At 36.7% G+C, this 16,791-nt stretch overlaps 1 protein-coding gene across 1 annotated transcript in view; it reads left to right on the forward strand.

Annotated features, from left to right (window-relative positions):
* The window catches only part of WDR49 (WD repeat domain 49), a 131,595-nt gene that overhangs the window by 15,854 nt on the left and 98,950 nt on the right, over positions 1-16,791 (forward strand). Inside the window, 3 exon segments of the mRNA XM_088020026.1 lie at positions 3,455-3,895; positions 9,009-9,185; positions 10,130-10,304. Coding sequence (XP_087876152.1) covers positions 3,455-3,895; positions 9,009-9,185; positions 10,130-10,304 — 793 coding nt within the window.

The raw sequence follows: 16,791 nt of genomic DNA on the forward strand, positions 1-16,791 counted from the left end.
TGTTCAGTTTTCTAAGAAACCAAAACTGTCTTCCAAAGAGGCTATATGATGTTACATTCCCATCAGCAATGCCTGAGAGTTCCTGTTCTGGATCCTTGTCAGCATTTGGTCTTGTCAGTGTTCCAGATTTCTGGCCATTCTAATAGGGTGTGTAATGACAGCTGTCATTTCCCTGATGGCATATGATGTGGAGCTTCTTTTCATATGCCTTTTGCATATCTGTATATCTTTTGTGAGGTATGAATTAAGGCCATTGGTCCATTTTTAAATTGGATTGTTTTCTTATGGTTAGATTTTAAGAATTTTAAAAATATGTTCTGGATGAGTTCTTTATCAGATATATCTTTTGAAAATATTTTCTCCCAATCTATGGTTTTTCTTCTCATTCTTTGACATTATATTTCATAGAGCAGGAGTTTTTAATTTTAGTGAAGTCCAGATTATGAATTCTTTCTCTCAGGGATTGTGTCTTTTGGTATTGCATCTAAAGAGTCATCACCAAACTGAAGGTCATCTAGGTTTGCCTCTATGTAATCTTCTAGGAGTTTTATAGTTTTGTGTTTTACTTTTAAGTCTGCGATCCATTTTGAGTTAATTTTTGTGAAGGGTATAAGGTTTGTGTCTAGATTCATTTGTTATGATGTGGATGTCCAGGTATTCCAGCACCACTTGTCAAAAATACTATTTTTTCTCTATTGTATTGCCTTGGACCTTTGTCAAAGTTCTTTTGACTAGATTTATGTGGGTCTGTTTCTGGGCTCTCTGTTCCATTGATCTCTTTGTCTATTTTTATGACAATCCCACACCGTTTTGGTACTTGTTGTAGTTTTATAGTATGTCTGGAAGTCATGTAGAGTTAGTTCTCCAACTTTGTTCTTGCCCTTCAATATTGTGTTAGTTCATCTCGGTCTTTGGCTTCTCCACATAAAGTTTAGAGTCAGTTTGTTGATATTTGCAAAATAACTTGGTGGGATTTTGATTGGAATTGTAAGGAATCTATAGATTATCTTGGGAAGAACTGAGATCTTGACAGTATTGAGTCTTCCTATCTATAAGCATGAGATGTTTTCATTTATTTAGTTCTCCTTGATTTCATTGATTGGAGTTTTGTAGTTTACCTTATATAGATCTTTTACGTATTTTGTTAGATTTATATGCATTTCATTTTTCTGGATACTGAAATAAATGATATTGTGATTTTAATTTCAAATTCCACTTATTGGTTGCTGGTATATAGCAAAGCAATTGACCTTTGCATATTAACCTTGTATCCTGCAGTTTTAATAGTTACAGGAGTTTATTTATTGATTCTTTCAGGTTTTCTACATAGATGATCATGCCACCTGTAACAAAGAGAGTTTTATTTCTTCTTTTCCAATATTTATATCTTTTATTTCCTTATCTTGCTGCATTAGCTAGAACTTTCATTATGATGTTAAAAAGCAACTGTGAGAGGAGCATCCTTGCCTTGTACCAGATCTTAGTAGGAAAGCCTCCAGTTTCTCACCATTGAGTATGATGTTAGATGTACATTTTTTGGGTAGATATTCTTTATCAAGTTGAGGAAGTTCTCCTCTATTAGTTTACTGAGAGTTTCAAAATTTATGAATGGGCATTGAATTTTGTCAAATGCTTTTTCTACATCTATTGATACATCAGTTAATTTTAAAAACAATTTTCTTGTGGCTGGTATTGCTATATCCACTTTACAGATGGAGAAATTAAGGCTCAGCAGTGAAGTAACTTGCCAGTAGCTCTCACAATTACTGGTGGTATCAGGGTTGAACCTACAATTATCTGACTTGCTCTACAATATGCTTTCTCCCAGTGCTTACTATCAATCCTGACTCATTGGCTCCAAGGTAGTAGGAGAAGTAGATTCTCTCATCATGAATATCACCAAACTAACAGCTTATTAAGTAGTAAAATATAAACTTATTTGAAATATTATTTCAAATAATAATTAAAAAATTTTTTAAAGATTTTATTTATTTGTCAGAGAAAGAGAGAGAGAGCGCACACAAGCAGGGGGAGCGGCAGGCAGAGGGAGAAGCAGACTCCCCGCTGAGCATGGAGCCCGATGTGGGACTTGATCCCAGGACCCTGGGATCATGACCTGAGCTGAAGGCAGACACTTAACTGAGCCATCCAGGCATCCCTGAAATAATAATATTAACAATATTCTCATGCACAGATTTTGTATTTGTGAGTTTGCCTACTTCCTAAAACTTATTTGTAACCCCAAAATTAATACTGGAGGTGTTTTCATGGTCATTTGCAGACATGCACAGAGTGGCAAAAGATTTCAGCCTCCCATGTACATATTCCAGGCTGAGGGCAGACAACATGACACTCTGCCTTTTTATTCTAGCTCTCATACTGCAAACAAGTATCCTATTTGTGGTCGACTTAGTGCCAAGTTCTTTTTGCATTTTGTGTTTTTGTTGGTGATTTCGCTGTTTAAAAATGGCCCCCAAGTGTGGTGGTAAAGTTCTGTTTAGTGTTCCTAAGTGCAAGAAGGCTATCATGTGCCTTATGGAGAAAATACATATGTTAGATAAGCTTTATTCAGTTGGTCATGAATTCAATATTAGTGAATTGACTATATATATATTAAATTAAGTGTCTTTCAATGGAAACACACAAAATAAATTATGAATTGTTCAAGTGATGAAAATACTGTGACCAGGGGCTCATAGAAACATAACTCTGTATTTCCTCTCAGAACTATGGTTCAGTATCTGCTAATTTAGTATTTGCAAACACTTTATAGAGCATAAATACCACTAATAACAAAATCAACCATTTATGATTTCACTGTCATGGTGTATTTGTAATGATGTATTTATGGAAGTGAATTTCTTGCTTTTGGATTAAGGTTTCAGTGTGGTATAATTTTATTGGCTGTGCTCAACTCTGTTTATCCGTCTTCTGTAAACCACTATGCTAGTTTCCTACTGATGCTATAACAAATTACCACAAGCTTAGTAGCTTCAAACACACAGATTTATTATCTTAATTTGGAGGTCACAAGTCCAAAATGGGTTTTACAGGGCTAAAATCAGGGTGTTGTCAGGATTGCCTTCCATCTGGAGGCTCTAGTGGAGACTCTGTTTCCTTGCCTTTTCCTGCTTCCGGAGGTGCTTGCATTCCTTGGAATATAGCCCCACATTTTACTCTGACTGCTGCTTCTATCATCATATCAAATCTCTGACTCTCCTGCTTCCCTTTTCCAGTTATAAGGATATTTGTTATCGAACATGTCAGCTTGGAGCCCTGTCAATTATGTGCTCCCCGGTCCCAATTAACTTAAATATAGTCTTATTACAGAGTAAAAGACATTTGTTTTTGCATCTCGGAAGAATTGCTGATTAGGTCCACATCTGGGGATGAGGTAGTGCTCTGGTATTTATGGATGCTTTCACTGTTGTCTTGTTTTTATTCCTGTTTCTAGCCCTCAGAGCCATGTCAAACCATTTGCATGTCCAGAGAAGAGTTTATGCAAAGGATGACAGAGATTGTTGGTTGGGGCACAAAGGAAGAATATGGGGAGCTCTTTGACAAAGTGGATGTAGCCCAAGATGGCTTCATTAATTGGGACAAGCTGACTTCATTTATGCTGTTAGCACTTTATGAGAAAGACGAACGAGCAAAGGCAACTGTGGTTCCCCAATGGAAAGACCTTGAATTCCTCCCAGTGAAGCACAAGGACACCATTCAAAAAGTAATTTTCTTAAAAAGTTCAAGTCGTTATCTTACCATCAGTAAGGAAGGCTTATTAGGAATCTGGGGAGAGAATTTAAAGCTGCAAGAAACATTTCCCATCACTTCAGATACCACCAAGCTTAAACACCTGTGGGTGACAAGTCTGGTTTCTCTGGAAAATGTAAACAAGGTATCAAGTCTTAATAAATAAATTTACTACTTTATTTCTTTAAAGATTTTTTTATTTGTTTATTTGAGAGAGAGAGAGATCACGAGTGGGGGTGGTGGGTAGAGGGAGAAGCAGACTCCCTGCTGAGCAGGGAGCCTGATGTGGAACTCAATCCCAGGACCCTGAGATCATGATCTGAGCCAAAGGCAGACACTTAACTGACTGAGCCACCAGGCGCCTTAAATTTACTGCTTTAAATGGGGAAAACATTGATGGGACAGGGCTCCTGACCAATATCAAGTATAACATTGGCAGTGACAAAGAGCTGTAGTACCCCTCTGTGCCTCTCCTCTCACCTGGAGGGAATGCAAGTAGAGCCAAGTGGGCTACTAGATTTCCCAAACTGGTTTCTCGGGCACCTTTAAAGGACACAGCTGATAGTGACTCAGATTCTTGGCTCTGTCCCAAATGTGTCCATGCTGCACTGCTGGCTCATCAGACGTTTCTGGACTCTATAGTTTATAGTAGAATCATGGGTCTATATGTAGAGCTGAGAGGCTGTAACAATGTGTGGCACAACTCAATGCAATTACAGGGAATTGCTTATCTGATTTTAACCACTGTCCTAGTCAGTTCTTAATTGTGATGGAGAAGGCCCACTAAGTACAGATATCCTTATATGACTCTACCTATAAGTAAGATGATAACATGTTGAAAGGAAAATCAGTTTGTGAGGGGAGGATGAAGCTTAAAGAATCCATGTTCTTAGTATTTTATATTAAGCACATGGCAAACTTTCTATGAAAATTTTTAAATATACACACAAGCGGAGATAATAGTATTAAGAACCAGTATTTACCCTTAACCATTTCCAATTCCCAGCCAATCTAGTTTCATCTATATCTCCCTACTTTTGAAACCCAAGACATGCAATTATTTAGTCTGTAAATCACCAAATATTCAGTCATGTACATATTTTCTCGTCTGATAATTTTTAATAGTCTGTGAATTCCTTGTTTGATAGTTTGTTTGAATTCAAATCTGAATAAGGTCCAAATCATTGTGAATTGTTGATGGGTCTGTTTTGATCTACCTGTTTTTCTTCATCTCTTCTTTATTGTTGCATTGTTTTGTTCTTGTTGTTACTTTTTTTTTTTTTTATTTGACAGAGAGAGAGACAGCGAGAGAGGGAACACATGCAGGGGGAGAGGGAGAGGGAGAAGCAGGCTTCCCGCTGAGCAGGGAGCCCAATGCGGGGCTCGATCCCAGGACTCCGGGATCGTGACCTGAGCCGAGGGCAGACGCTTAACGACTGAGCCACCAAGGCGCCCCTTGCTGTTGCTATTTTTGTTAAAGAAACGAGGCGTTTGTCCTTTAGAGTTTCCCACAGTCTGTATTTTGTGGACTGTATTTAGATAGGATTGTTGAACATGTCCACTTGTTCCCCACATTTCCGGTATATTGGTCGTCAAATCTAAAAACTTGATCAGTTTTAGAATGGTCTGTTCTGGAATAGGCGTTCCTCAGTTGGGAGGCACAAAATGCCTGTTCTCTCTCTTCTTGGGACATTGTCAATTAACACAATTATTCCTTGATCTATCAATTTGTTTAGGGCTTGCAAGATGATGACATTCTAGTTTCATCATTTCCTCTTTATAAGCTGAAATGCCTCTTATAAAAAGAAATTCTCCTTGTCAATTATTCAGCTATAATGTACAAATCATAGACCAAAGGCAAGATAAATGACTAATTCTTTATTTTATTGACCAGCATTCAAAATCCTCTAAAGATGAAAAATGAGTACTACTATCATTGTTGTTATCAGTATCATTATAAACTCATGAGCTTAAACAGTTTGATTTGTTTCAGCCCACTGAGTTATTAACCCATCCTTAAAATTGTATCATCTTTGGACACTGGGATGAACACAAGTCAGCTTCTGAGTCTTTTCTGATATAACCGTTTTAGTCTTTGAAAGCTTCTTTGCTCTCTGGTATGACAAAATGTTCCAGGATCGTCTTCCGTATTTATTATGCCAGACCCAGAATCAGCCATTTCTCCAAAGCCCGGGTTCTTTTTACTGGGAAATGGTATGCTCTAATGCCTTGAACATCATCATCATCATCACCATCATCGTCATCATCATTTGCTTCCTATGTGACATGCCCTGCCCTATTAATCTTCTCAAGATCACCATAAGGTAGATATTATTCCCACTTTAAGAATGAGAGACTATGCAAGGGGAGGTTGTGGAATTTGCCTCAGGTCACACAGGATATAATCAGTGTTGCAAGATTTGTAAACAGAGGCAGCTTGATTTCAGAATGTTTCAAGGTCTTTGCTGCCTCTAGAGTGGTCCAGTTCGTTCTTGCTAAGGATCTGGTGTTAATGTTAACTGTATGTATTACAACATAGTTCAAGCCCACATTTTCTTTATATCTGTAGCATTCTATTATTATCATGTAATATTTGTGTTGTTATATTGTGTAATGATTATGTTGCATTGTGTCTTCTTTCCAGGACTGATGACTAACTCTTAGCCTTTCCTTTGCACTTAGTCAACATGGAAGTTTAAAGAATGTTGCTTTTTTCTTCTTTTCTCAAACAGTTTTATTGAAGTACAATTACACAAAATGCACTGCACATATTAATACCCAAGTGGATAGATTTTAATGCATTTAGATACTGTGAAAAATCAACAGTACAATGAAGATAATGAACATATTCATCCTCAAAAGTTTCCTTGTGCCCTTTTGTAATCTCCTGTCTAACCCCTCCCATCTCTCCTTGTCAGATAGTGACTGATATGCTCTCTGTCACCATACAATAGTTAGCATTTTCTAGAGTTTTATATAATTGACATCATACAGTGTGTACTCTGTTTGGTCTTACTTCTTTAACTTGGCTTGGTTATTTTGAGATACATCAGTAGTTTATCTTTTTATTGTGTAATATTTCATCATGTGGATATAGCACATCCTTACCAACATTTGGTATAATCAGGGTATTTTTTACCCCTCTTAATTTTAGCCATTTTAATAGGTTTGTATTTTTTTTATCTTATTGTGGTTTGAATTCACATTTCCCTAATGACTAATAATATTGAGCATATTTTCATATGCTGATGTGCTATCTATATATCCTCTTTGGTGAAGTATCTGTTAAAATCATTTTGCCTATTTTATTGTTGGGTTTATTTAGTTGAGTTTTGAAAGTTCTTTTTTTTAAGATTTTATTTATTTATTTGACACAGAGAGACAGCTAGAGAGGGAACACAAGCAGGGGTATGGGAGAGGGAGAAGCAGGCCCCCCCTGAGCAAGGAACCCGATGTGGGGCTTGATCCCAGGACCCTGGGATCATGACCTGAGCCGAAGGCAGACACTTAACGACAGAGCCACCCAGGTGCCCCTTGAGAATTCTTTATATATTCTGGATATATACATTTATCAGATGGATAATTTACAAATACTGTATCATAGCATGTGTTTTGTCTTTGTGTTTTCCTAAGACTACTTTTGGTGATATCATTTTCAGATTGTTCACTACTAGTGTATAGAAATACAATAGATTTTTAAAAAATGATCTTATATCCTGCAACTTCACTGAACTCATTTATTGGTTTTGATCATTTTTTGTTATTATTATTTAGGATTTTCTATGTTTAAGATTATGTCATCTAATAAAGATAGTCTAACTTCTTCCTTTCCAATCTGGATGCTTTTATTCTTTTTCTTGCCTAATTTCCCTTCCGGAAATTCCAGTGTGGTGTTGAATAGTAGTGGTGTGAGTGAACATCCTCATCATGTTCCTGATCTTAGGGAGAATACTTTCAGTTTTCCACCACTAAGTATGATAGCAGCTATGGGTTTTTTGTATATATAAGGTTGAAGAAGTTTCCTTCTGTTACTGGTTTATTGAGTTTTTTTTTTTTTTTTCCATGAAAATGTGTTGGATTTTGTCTAATGCTTTTTTGGTGTCTATTGAGATAATCATACAGTTTTTGTCATTGATTTTATTAATATAAAATATTATATTGATATTTGTATGTTAAAGTAGCCTTGTATTCTGGTATAAATATAACTTGGTCATGGTATGTAATTTTTTTACATGTTGGATTCTCTGCTAATGTTTAATTGAAGATTTTTATATGTATATTCATTAGGGATATGGAGCTGCAGTTTTCTTATGATGTCCCTATGTGGGTTTGGTCATAATACAGTACTGGTTTCATAAAATGATTTGGAAAGTATCCCCTCCACTTTTTCTTTTTCTTTTTTTTTTTTGGAAGAGTTTGAGAAGCATTGGTATCAATTCTTCAAATGTTTGGTCGCATTTATTAGTGAAACCATCTGGGCCTAGGATTTTCTTTGTGAGAATTTTTTTTATTACAAATTCAATTATTTTACTTATTATATGTCTGCTGAGATTTTTCTATTTGGTTTTGAGTTAGGTAATATTTTTGTCTCAGGAATTTGTCTAGGAATCTCATCTAGGTTATCTACTTTGTTGGCCTTCCATTGTTTGTGATATTCTCTTATAATCCTCTTTTATTTCTATCAGGTCATTAGTAGCATACTCTTCTATTTCTTATTTTAGTAGTATGTATTTTCATTCTTTTTTTTTTAAATCTTGGATTGGTTCAGCTAAAGTTTTGTCAATTTTATCACCAAAGTTATTTACCCTTTTAAAAATGGTTTTGGGATTTTATCTGACTTGTGAACGCTACTTACACGTTTTTATTAACTGCTTTTTATGACAGCCTCTGCTTGCTTTGTAAAGCATGGTTTGTAAAGCTTCTGGTATGCCTGTGTGATGCTGTTGCCCTCTGTCTTTGTTTTTTCTATGTGATTAATCATCTCATCTCCCATGGATGGAAGAGGTTGGCAGGTGTGTGAAGTGGGGATACGGAAGAAAATATGTTCAAATGCCTTTAATGGGAAGAATTTTTTTCTTGGCTAGCACCCAAAGTTAGAATAAAGTATACTTGTGCCACCATGCTATGTTTCTGTAATACTGTTAGTGACCCTCAGGGAACAGTGTCTGCTTTGGTGCTAAGATTTGCATATCTCCTTTGTATACCCATTTCATTAAATTCATCAGAAATACTTTTTGATTTTCTATTTACTACTTTAGATAGCAGTGGCTTTTACGAGCAAAGAGATTTGTTTCTATGATCTGTTGTCCAAAGGAGAATTTCCTTGTCAATATAAACTCCAAGGCCTGAAAGGAACGCCAATTTGTATGGAATATTGGTATGACCCCCTTGATGCCAACGAATCAGTTCTTTCTTTTGGGGACATAACTGGAAAGGTAAGTGAGGGAAGGAAAGATTGAACTATGGATTTAATCATCAAACTGTAGCCCAGTATAGAAATAGAATACAAAGGGGGTGACCTCTGAACTTACAGATTATAAGGCCACACATGCTGGGCATGGAAAAGATGGATTAGGTCACAGTTCCTTTTCTTGTTTACAAGGACAAGCTTCATGTGGTTTTCTTGCCAGTTATTAAAAGTTATCTCTTATAACTCTTTCAAGTTAATTATTCTGATTTTCATTCACAAGGCTCCTCTCTACCAGCCTCCTGGGCAGTGCTTATTTACCATATCATGTAACATCGGGATAGATGCATTGGAGAGGGCAACACAGAAACCTAGACATTAGGGGCGCCTGGGTGGCTCGGTCGTTAAGTGTCTGCCTTTGGCTCAGGTCATGATCCCAGGGTCTGGGATTGAGCCCCGCGTTGGGCTCCCTGCTGGGTGGGAGGCCTGCTTCTCCCTCTCCCATTCCCCCTGCTTGTGTTTCCTCTCTTGCTGTGTCTCTCTCTGTCAAATAAATAAAATCTTTAAAAAAAGAAAAAAGAAACCCAGACATTGGATACAATGATTCATCTTCCTATCACATCCCACCCAACTGCTACAAGATTATTACTTGCTGAATGACACGAGTATATGCCCATGAGCTCTAAAGTAGTCTAATTTGAACAATTTCCTTTCCTAATTGTGAAAGCTTTGCATTCTTTGTGTGTTCAATAACAGGTGTATCATAAAAGCAAATAATGAACTGCCCTTGGTAATTGCTTTACCAACAGGGTCGTTGTTCTGTCTTTTACTATAACTGCCTGCATCCCTTAAATAATATTGAGGAAATTCCCATTAATTCAGTATCTATTCCTTATTAATCTTAAGGAACATCGAATCTTTTGCAACAATGACACTGTCCATGTTTGTTTTCCTTTCAACATCCCTGTTAAGGTTCAAGCAATTGCTTTCACGGCGGCCTTGATATCCCTGTTTGAGCGTCCTGCTGGTGCACATGAAGATGAAGAAGCCACAGTGACCATCAGCTGGGCAGAACTGCTCTCTGGATATCACAAATGTTGCTACACATTAGAGCATAATCTTCATCATGGAGACTGGGTCAGGCAAGGTACTGAATTTGAACAGTAATGAAAGAAATGGTCACCTTCAACTTCCACATTTATATTCTTTGACGAAAATGTTTCCCACAAAATGTTAGTCTCAAAATCAGTAATTGGTTCTCTGGAGGTTTTGGCCTGGACTGTCTATAGTTCCTGTACACTAGCAGGAATTTCTTTCTCTCTTTTCTTTCCTTCTAAAATGTAATGTAATTAATTCAGGCGAACTGTGCACTCAAGACATCTCAAGAGAAGAGAGAAAATGGTCACAGAATCCATTTAACTTCAACCCAGCTCTGATCCTAAAAATCTCCTCTGGTCATATCTAGGCTGCTCAGTGAGAGAACATAACAAGTTCTCTCAAAACCACTCCTTTGTTTTCTTCATGTTTTCATGAAAGTATGTTAGTTTGATTGTCTTCAAAATGGATCATCTTAATTTTCTTTTTTTCTCTTTGCTGATATAATGACTGAGTTCCTATAATCTATAGTACTTGAGCAGTAGCTCTCTGTGTAATAGGATTATGTTATAAAACAGCCTCTATGGAAAGCCAGAACTTTCTTAAAACCTTGTCACCAGTGAGTTTGCTAGTTTCACAATATGTCTATTTTTTTTTTTTTTACAAAATTTGCATGTGATGTTTCAAGATCCACATGTGCAATATCTGCTCTAATATCTCTTTTGGTCCAGATGCTACAGACTATGGTCATTTTTTCACTTCTAAATTGCTGCATTAAATTATGCCCATTGAAAGGAATGGAAACTAACAATCTCTTTGTTATGTTGTAGTCTATTCCTAATATACTTTGAAGGGGAGACAATCAAATGGACCCAGCTGTTGGCCGTTATAGTAGTTTTACCCTCTTTGGGGTCTAGTAGGTTGCAACTAATTCTTTAATTCATGACCCACATAGTAATATCCCACCTGGTGAACTATAGTTTCTGTATTTTTTTTCTTTGATACCTTCTGCCTATCCTTTAATTCTGGCATGATATTGAATGTGGGGAAAACAAAAGATGATATTTTTTGGTTATCTACTATGTGTCACAGGCACAAAATTATGTGTTATGTTTGCATAACATGGAAACAAGAATCACAGTATGAGAAACTGTACAGAGCTATTGTAGCTGCTTCCAAATGAGCATGGTAATTGAAGTATAGTTGACACACAGTATTGCATTAGTTTCAGGTGTACAACACAGCAGTTCCATAAGTCTATATGTTACACTGTGTTCACCACAAGTGTAGCTACCATCTGCTACCATACAGCGCTATTACCGTATCTTTGACTTTATTCCCTATGCTGTACCTTTTATTCCCATGATTTATTCATTCCGTAAGTGGAAGTCTGTATTTCCCACTCCCTTTCACGCATTTTGCCCATCCTCCATGGCCAGCAAGCATCAGTTTGTTCTCTATTCTTATGGGTCTGTTTTTCTTTTTGTTTGTTTGTTTATTCATTTGCTTTTTTAGATTCCACATATAAGTGAAATCATATGGTATTTGTCTTTCCCTGTCTGATTTATTTCACTTAGCATAATATCCTCTAGGTCTATCCATGTTGTTACAAATTGGAAGCTCTCATTCTTTTTTATGGCTGAGTAGGTGTGTGTGTGTGTGTGTGTGTACCAAATCTTTTTTTTAAATAAAAAAAATATTTTTTTATTATGTTAATCACCATACATCATTAGTTTTTGATGTAGTGTTCCAAATCTTCTTTTTATTGCAAGTAATGCAATAAACATAGAAGTGCATGTATATTTTTGAATGAGTGTTTTGGGGGCTTTTTTGGGGTAAATACTTAGTAGTAGAATTACTGGATCATGGTGTTTCTATTTTACCTTTCTGAGGAAACTCCATACTGTTTTCCACAGTGGCTGCACCAATTTATATTCCCACTAACAGTGCACTAGGGTTCCTTTTTCTCCACATTCTCACCAACACTTATTATTTCTTCTCTTTTTGATTCTAGCCATTCTGACAGTATGAGGTGATATCTCATTCTGGTTTTAATTTGCATTTCCTTGATGATTAGTGATGTTGAGCATCTTTCCATGTGTCTGCTGGCCATCTGTGTGTCTTTGGAAAAATAACTATTCATGTCCTCTGCCCATTTTTTAATTGGATTATTATTTTTTGTATTGAGTTATATAAGTTCTTTATATATTTTAGATACTAATTCCTTATTGGATATATCATTTGCAAATATCTTCTTCCATTCAATAGGTTGCCTTTTCCTTTTGTTGATGGTTTCCTTTGCTGTGAAAAATCTTTTTATTTTGGTATAGGTCCATTAGTTTATTTTTGCAAGCATCGTATTTTAATATATAAAACAAAGACTAGATTGACTATAGTAATAAAGTAATAGTTCCTAAAATCTACTTGTAGTAGGCTTCCTGAAGTTTGGTGTATCGTTTGAGTTCCATGACCTTAAATTAATATGGATACATAGAAGTAGCTAACAAAATTCTGTTATTGAAAATGTTGGGGATATAACCAAGTACAGTTTAAATTGATATTATTTTCTCTGAATATGAAATACAAAATACTCTCTCAGAGAGAGAATGAAAAGTTCCACTCTAGACCTTGTCATAGTTTCATTTGAACCTCTCCAAAACCAACTCTGCTGTAACCACTTATAAGTCTGTTAAGTCTGTAAAGTTGCAGGACAAGGATTTTTCTATATGTCCATGTGAAGTCATTGCTCATCATGTTTCCAAAATACAATTCTGATCTTTTGTTCCCTCATCTACTGACTAAAGAACATGGGGAACTTAGTTTAGTATCAGCACTATAACTCATGTTTATGACCAAAGAAATCCAACTTTGGAGTCTAGCTTCTAAATCACTGCAATTAGTAATTGGCTACAAAAAAGTTTTACATGTAAAAGAAATATCAGGGATCTTTGCTATCTAATTTGGATTACACATTTCTTAGCTCTGTGAATCAAAAGTCATTGTAATTAAGTGAATAATTTTTGGGAACATAGGTGAAAAATATATTTACTTTAGTCAGTTTGTTTGAATTGCAGACTCAATGTGTCAATCAATCAACAATTATTTAACTTTTATGTGATTTAAAACTGTCTTAGGCATTGGAGACTGTAGAAGAAATATTAATTATAACTCTCAAGAAATAGTATATGAACAAGAATTAAAGACTAATATAAAATAATTTATTAGAACATTGTACATGTGTCTGTTAGCCATTTGTATGTCTTCAGAGAAGTGTTTTTCACGTCTTCTGCCCATTTTTTGACTTGATTACTTGTTTTTTGGATGTTGAGTTTAAGAAGTTCTTTATAGATCTTGGATACCAGCCCTTTATATGTAGTGTCATTTGCAAATATCTTCTCCCATTCTGTGGGTTACCTCTTTGTTTTGCTGACTGTTTCCTTTGCTGTGCAGAAGCTTTTTATCTTGATGAAGTCCCAAAAGTTCATTTTTGCTTTTGTTTCACTAGCTTTTGGAGATGTATCTTGAAAGAAGTTGCTGTGGCCAATGTCAAAGAGGTAACTGCCTATGTTCTCCTCTAGGGTTTTGATGGATTCCTGTCTCATATTGAGGTCTTTCATCCATTTTGAGTTTATCTTTCTGTAAGGTGTTAGAGAATGGTCGAGTTTCATTCTTCTGTATGTGGCTGTCCAATTTTCCCAGCACCATTTATTGAAGAGACTGTCTTTTTTCCATTGCATATTTGTTCCTGCTTTGTCGAAGATTATTTGACCATAGAGTTGAGGGTCCATAACTGGGTTCTCTGTTCTGTTCCATTGGTCTATATGTTTGTTTTTGTGCCAGTACCATGCTGTCTTCGTGATCACTGCTTTGTAATATAGCTTGAAATTGGGCAACGTGATGCCCCCAGCTTTGTTTTTCTTTTTCAACATTTCCTTGGCGATTCGGGGTCTTTTTTGATTCCATACAAATTTTAGGATTGTTTGTTCCAGCACTTTGAAAAATGTCATTGGAATTTTGATCGGGATGGCACTGAAGGTATAGATTGCTCTGGGTAGCATAGACATTTTAACAATGTTTATTCTTCCGATCCATGAGCATGGAATGTTTTTCCATCTTTTTGTGTCTTCTTCAATTTCTTTCATCAGTGTTCCACAGTTTCTAGAGTATAGATCCTTTACCTCTTTGGTTAGGTTTATTCCGAGGTATCTTATGGTTTTTGGTGCTATTGTAAATGGAATAGTTTCTCTAATTTCTCTTCCTACAGTTGCATTGTTAGTGTATAAGAAAGCAACTGATTTCTGTGCATTGATTTCGTATCCTGCCACATCACTAAATTGCTGTATGAGTTCTAGTAATTTGGGGGTGGAGTCTTTTGGGTTTTCCACATAAAGGATCATGTCGTCTGTGAAAAGAGAGAGTTTGACTTCTTCTTTGCCAATTTGAATACCTTTTATTTCTTTCTGTTGTCTGATTGCTGTTGCTAGGACTTCAAGTACTATGTTGAACAATAGTGGTGAGAGTGGGCATCCTTGACGTGTTCCTGATCTTAAGGGAAAGGCTCTCAGCTTTTCCCCAATTGAGGATGATATTTGCTGTGGGTTTTTCATAGATGGATTTTATGAACTTGAGGAATGTTCCCTCTATTCCTTTTTTTTTTTTTAAAGATTTTATTTATTTGAGAGAGAGAGAGAGAATGAGAGATAGAAAGCACGAGAGGGAAGAGGGTCAGAGGGAGAAGCAGACTCCCTGCTGAGCAGGGAGCCCGATGTGGGACTCGATCCCGGGACCCCAGGATCATGACCTGAGCCGAAGGCAGTCGCTTAACCAAATGAGCCACCCAGGCGCCCTGTTCCCTCTATTCCTATACTCTGAAGAGTTTTAATCAGGAAAGGTTGCTGTATTTTGTCAAATGCTTTTTCTGCATCAATTGAGAGGACCGTATGGTTCTTCTCCTTCCTCTTATTAATGTGTTCTATCACATTGATTGATTTGTGAAAGTGGAACCACCCTTGCATCCCAGGGGTAAATCCCACTTGGTCGTGGTGGATGATCCTTTTAATGTATTGTTGGATCCTATTAGCTAGGATTTTGTTGAGGATTTTGGAATCCATATTCATCAGGGATATCGGTCTGCAATTCTCCTTTTTGATGGGCTCTTTGCCTGGTTTGGGGATTAAGGTAATGCTGGCCTCATAGAATGAGTCTGGAAGCTTTCTTTCTGTTTCTATTTTTTGAAGCAGCTTCAGTAGAATAGGTATTATTTCTTCTTTGACTGTTTGGTAGAATTCCCCAGGGAATCCATCAGGCCCTGGACTCTTGTTTTTTTGGGAGGTTTTTGATCACTGCTTCAATCTCATTACTGGTTATTGGCCTATTCGGGTTGTCAATTTCTTCCTCTTTCAGTCTTGGCAGCTTATAGGTTTCCAGGAAGGCATCTATTCCATCCAGATTGCTCAGTTTGTTGGCATATAGTTGTTGATAATACTTTCTAATAATTGTTTCTATTTCCTTGTTGTTAGTCGTGATCTCTCCCCTTTCATTCATAATTTTATTTTTTGGGGGTCCTTTCTCTTTTCTTTTGGATAAGTCTGACCAGTGGTTTATCGATCTTATTAATTCTTTCAAAGAACCAGCTTCTAGTTTCGTTGATCTGATCTACTGTGTTTCTGGTTTCTAATTCATTGATCTCTGCTCTAATCTTAATTATTTCTCTTCTGATGTGTGGATTAGGCATCGTTTGTTGCTTTAGCCATCAGGGAAATTAAAATCAAAACCACATTGAGATACCACCTTACACCAGTTAGAATGGCAAAAATTGACAGAGAAAGAAACATAAAATGTTGGAGAGGTTGTGGAGAAAGGGGAACCCTCTTACACTGTTGGTGGGAATGCAAGTTGGTACAGCCACTTTGGAAAACACTGTGGAGGTTCCTCAAAAAGTTAAAAATAGAGCTACCCTATGATCCAGCAACTGCATTACTGGGCATTTACCCCAAAGACACAGATGTAGTGAAAAGAAGGGCCATATGCACCCCGGTGTTCATAGCAGCAATGTCCACAATAGCGAAACTATGGAAAGAGCCAAGATGCCCTTTGACAGATGAATGGATAAAGAAGATGTGGTCCATATATACAATGGAATATTACTCAGCCATCAGAAAGGATGAATACCCAACTTTTACATCAACATGGATGGGACTGGAGGAGATTATGCTAAGTGAAATAAGTCAAGCAGAGAAAGTCAATTATCATATGGTTTCACTTATTTGTGGAACGTAAGGAATAGCACGGAGGACATTAGGAGAAGGGGGGATTTGGAGGGATAGACGAACTATGAGAGACTATGGACTCTGAGAAACAAACTGAGGGTTCTAGAGGGGAAGGGGGTGGGGGGATGGGTTAGCCCGGTGATGGGTATTAAGGAGGGCACGTACTGCATGGAGCACTGGGTGTTATACGAAAACAATGGATCGTGGATCACCACATCAAAAACTAATGATGTAATGTATGGTGACTAACATAACAGAATAAAATAAAAT

This window comes from Eumetopias jubatus, unplaced genomic scaffold (genome assembly GCF_037043125.1).
Source record: "Eumetopias jubatus isolate StellerSeaLion01/CBP00866 unplaced genomic scaffold, mEumJub1_p1.0 scaffold_1, whole genome shotgun sequence".
Lineage (NCBI taxonomy): Eukaryota > Metazoa > Chordata > Mammalia > Carnivora > Otariidae > Eumetopias > Eumetopias jubatus.